The sequence below is a fragment of the Phragmites australis genome, chromosome 3 (assembly GCF_958298935.1).
Source record: "Phragmites australis chromosome 3, lpPhrAust1.1, whole genome shotgun sequence".
Taxonomy (NCBI): Eukaryota; Viridiplantae; Streptophyta; class Magnoliopsida; order Poales; family Poaceae; genus Phragmites; species Phragmites australis.
Genome location: NC_084923.1, coordinates 9,379,998 through 9,383,806, shown reverse-complemented (window position 1 = coordinate 9,383,806; position 3,809 = coordinate 9,379,998). Strand labels below are relative to the sequence as shown.

The 3,809-nt window shown below is 54.6% G+C and overlaps 1 protein-coding gene across 1 annotated transcript; it reads left to right on the top strand.

The window, feature by feature from the left end:
- The first annotated feature begins 601 nt into the window (after nucleotides 1-601).
- LOC133912000 (type IV inositol polyphosphate 5-phosphatase 9-like) lies at nucleotides 602-3,548 on the top strand. The gene is made up of 7 exons (XM_062354517.1): nucleotides 602-824; nucleotides 923-1,119; nucleotides 1,251-1,686; nucleotides 1,812-1,996; nucleotides 2,559-2,667; nucleotides 2,766-2,917; nucleotides 3,029-3,548. The coding sequence occupies exons 1-7, from the start codon at nucleotides 798-800 to the stop codon at nucleotides 3,270-3,272; spliced, it is 1,350 nt and encodes a 449-aa protein (XP_062210501.1). The 5' UTR covers nucleotides 602-797; the 3' UTR covers nucleotides 3,273-3,548.
- The last annotated feature ends 261 nt before the right edge of the window (nucleotides 3,549-3,809 follow it).

Below are 3,809 nucleotides of genomic sequence, written 5' to 3'. Positions count from 1 at the left end.
GGCACAAAGTCCATGGCTCTAAGATGTAAATGCGTACACTCCACTTCTGGTTGGCCTACATATAACTAAGTGAATTCTGCTGCTGAAAAAAATAAATAATTTTTGTAAAGAAATGCATGCCCCTTGAGCGAGCTGATTTCATTTCAGTGCCTCTGCTGCTGATCAGCTAGCAGTCAATCCCAGAGAGGCAAAAGTTCCAATCCAAGCTTCCCTGTCCTGTCCCTTGACAAATCATCCTATCAACATCTGTAATCCCACTCTGGCACTCTCTGACCGCCTACAGCGTTCAAAAGGAGCCTTTTATCCCCACTCGGCGTTGGATTCACGGGGGCTGCTGGGGCAATCCTTTTACCTTGGCGCACTTGGGAGCCCGGTTCTCTTTAATTTCTAGGTATGGAAGATAAAGAAGAGAAGGAAAAAAAGGAAGAAGAGAGAAAGAAGAACTCTCTTAATTTTTAACTCTGATCCGCCACGGTCTCCACTGTCACTTCCACCCTCCCCTTCTCTTTCCCTTCCCTCGCCACAACCACAGGCACCGATCGACATCCACCCATCCGTAGACTAGCTAGCTGTGTCGACCGGCCGTGCTGCATGAACATGGGCTCGCGCGCGTTCCATGCATTTGTCTGCTGGCGCCTTGTCCCGTTGCAGCTCGGCGCCTATTTAAGCCGCCTTTCCCTTCCCAGTCTAACGTTTCCTTCTCCTCGACCTCACTTCACCGTTCGTCTTCGTCCTCTCACCAGTCGTCACTCACCGCACTCTATACGACTACGAGGGCCTACGGCTCGTTGCTCATCATGCTAGAGAATCAAAAGCAAGCGGAGGTAGGCCACCACGCACGCTCCCTCTTCTAGCTGGCTAGCTCCAACTGGCCTATGGTTGTGTACATCAGTACATGTAACTAACGCAGCGGTGTGGCTAGGTTCTCTGGCCGAGGCTGGTGGCCAACAAGCTCTTCCGGAAGCCCTCGGGCAGCCACAACTTCGTCGCCGACTTCCCGGTCGCCGATGACGACGTCATCGAGCCGGAGTACGACGGCGGATGCAGCCCCGACGCGGACGCCAGCCGCTGCTTCAAGCGGCCGTGGCCACAGGAGCGGAACAAGACCCTCAAGTACAAGTATGTCCTTTCGCTGACCTCCCGCCGGCCACCATCGGATACCCACGCGCGCGTGCGTATCCCTCTTAACCTCTCGTTTCACTTGCATCGGCTTTGGAGTTTGGAGTACTGATCTTGCGTTTGATCTCCAGGCTGTTCGCGAGCACGTGGAACGTCGGCGGCGCGGCGCCGCCGGACGACCTGGACCTGTCGGACTGGCTGGACGCGAGCAACGGCCCCTACGACATCTACGTCCTCGGGTTCCAGGAGGTGGTGCCGCTGCGCGCGAGGAACGTGCTGGGCGCGGACAAGAACCGTATCGGCATGCGCTGGAACGAGCTCATACGCGCGGCGCTGAACCGGTCGGCGGGCTCCCACGAGCAGAGGGGCGGGGGAGGGGCCCCGCAGAAGGTGCACCCGGTGAGGGACGGCGGCCGCGAGCTGGCAAGGGACTACCGGTGCGTGGTGAGCAAGCAGATGGTGGGCATCCTGCTCACCGTCTGGGTCCCCGGCGACCTCCGCCGCTTCGTCCGCCGCGCCAGCGTCTCCTGCGTCGGGTGCGGAGTCATGGGCTGCCTCGGCAACAAGGTGAGCTACCGTACGCTCCCTGTCTCAGCTAGGCACCTCACTTTACAAATCGAACGGCCCATGGCTTGCTCGAGCTGACATAACATTGGCGGTGTTTGTGGTGCGCGCGCGCGCGTGCGCTGCAGGGTGCCGTGTCCGTGAGGTTCTGGGTGCACGACACGAGCTTCTGCTTCGTGTGCTGCCACCTCGCGTCGGGCGGGCGGGAGGGCGACGAGGCGCACCGCAACGCCGACGCCACGGAGATCCTCTCGCGGACGACCTTCCCCCGGGGGCACTCGCTCAACTTGCCGCAGAAGATTCTAGACCACGAGTAAGTCCTAACCACCTATCAATCGATCCATCCAATTCGTACGCCAGGCAGGCAGGACACAGTGCAGGCCGAAGAAACTGCGTGCATGCCTCGTTGACTGCAGCGCCGGGAATAAGAAACGTCGAGCTGACACACACCAGACACGTATGAACATCACAACGGCTGTTCTTGTTTACACAAATCGTATTTTTAATCGTGTAGTTGAACCGTACACGGTACAGGTAAATCGGAAGTAGGTGTAGATATCGCTGTATCCGGCATTTCGGTATAAGATAATACTACCAGTAAACATATTCATTGATCGTGTAGCGAGCAAACATATTGGCGTTGTGGTAGTCAAGTGCAGAGAAGCTTCAAAGGTGCGCATTGTATTTGGCCGATCGTGGCAGGTCCGACCGCCCCAATCCCGGTGTTTTATATACCGACGCCAGTGCTGTACAAAGTATAGATTTTAACTAGCACGTACGTACGCGAGACAGAGACAGCGCAAATCAACCAATCATGAGGAGGCTTTGACCGATCGATCTGATGTGTTCTCCGGGCTTTGTTTATGCGCGTGCAGCCGGGTGATCTTGCTTGGGGACCTCAACTACAGGATCTCCCTGCCGGAGGCCAAGACGAGGTTGCTGGTGGAGAGGAAGGACTGGAAGACACTGCTCGAGAATGACCAGGTACGAAACGAAACCCAAAACATCTGGAAAAAAAACCCGATCAGGTCTGTCTGCAAGAATTTGACATCATGAGACTAACTTGTCTGTGATTTGCGCAGCTGCGAAGCGAGGTGTGCCAAGGCGGCGCGTTCCAGGGCTGGAACGAGGGGGCCATCACGTTCTCGCCGACGTACAAGTACTACCCCGACTCGGACGCGTACTACGGCTGCGTCCAGGGCAGGAAAGGCGAGAAGCGGCGCGCGCCGGCATGGTGAGCTGAAGCTCTATCGTGGTTTCAGGGACGCGCTGCTAGCAGCTCGCCACCGAACGAACCTGTGGCTAAAACTGATGGCTTTGCCGCTCGCTGATTGGTATCCGGCAGGTGCGACCGCATCCTGTGGCACGGCGCGGGGCTGAAGCAGAAGCAGTACGATCGGTGCGAGTCCCGGCTGTCGGACCACCGCCCGGTCCGCGCCGTCTTCACGGTGGAGGTGGACGCTCCCAGGAACCTCAACTCGCTCAGGAGCTTCTTCATGTCCGAGAGGTTGGACAGGGTCAGGAGCTCCGCCGACCAGCTGCTCCGGAAGGACGACACGAACAGCGCTAGATTTGGCGAAACTATTTGAGGCAGACGGACAGAGAGGATGAAATTTTCAGTCCAAGTTTCAAATTGTACACAGCCAAAGGAGAGAGGTAGTATATATGATTGTTCTGTTCAGAGTGTTCATATCTACAGCATAGCTAGGATACAGATGTTTTCCCCCTTGTTCCTGACTTTCTATAACTACATTTGTACGCACTCTTCTTGATCCAATGAGTTGTCTCAAATTTCTTTGGATAGACAAGCATGATGATTTTTACTTTACCACTGTAAAACGTGCAAGTATCGGAATCTGTGGCTAAAAACAAATTGCAAATTATTTCTCTTTTCTTTAGGCTATTTTTTTTTCAAAACAGTGGCAGTGCTGCCATCTATTAAAGAAGAACCGAGGTTTAGTAACACAATAACTGCTGAGCGAAATTAGCAGGGAACAACGACTAAAAGGAGAACAACCAGGATACCTATAAAAGATCTTTAAATCATACTGTATATTATAAATTTAGTCTCACGACCATCAAAACACAGCGGAGAACTACTCAAACCTATAGGCAGTTAGGTGCTA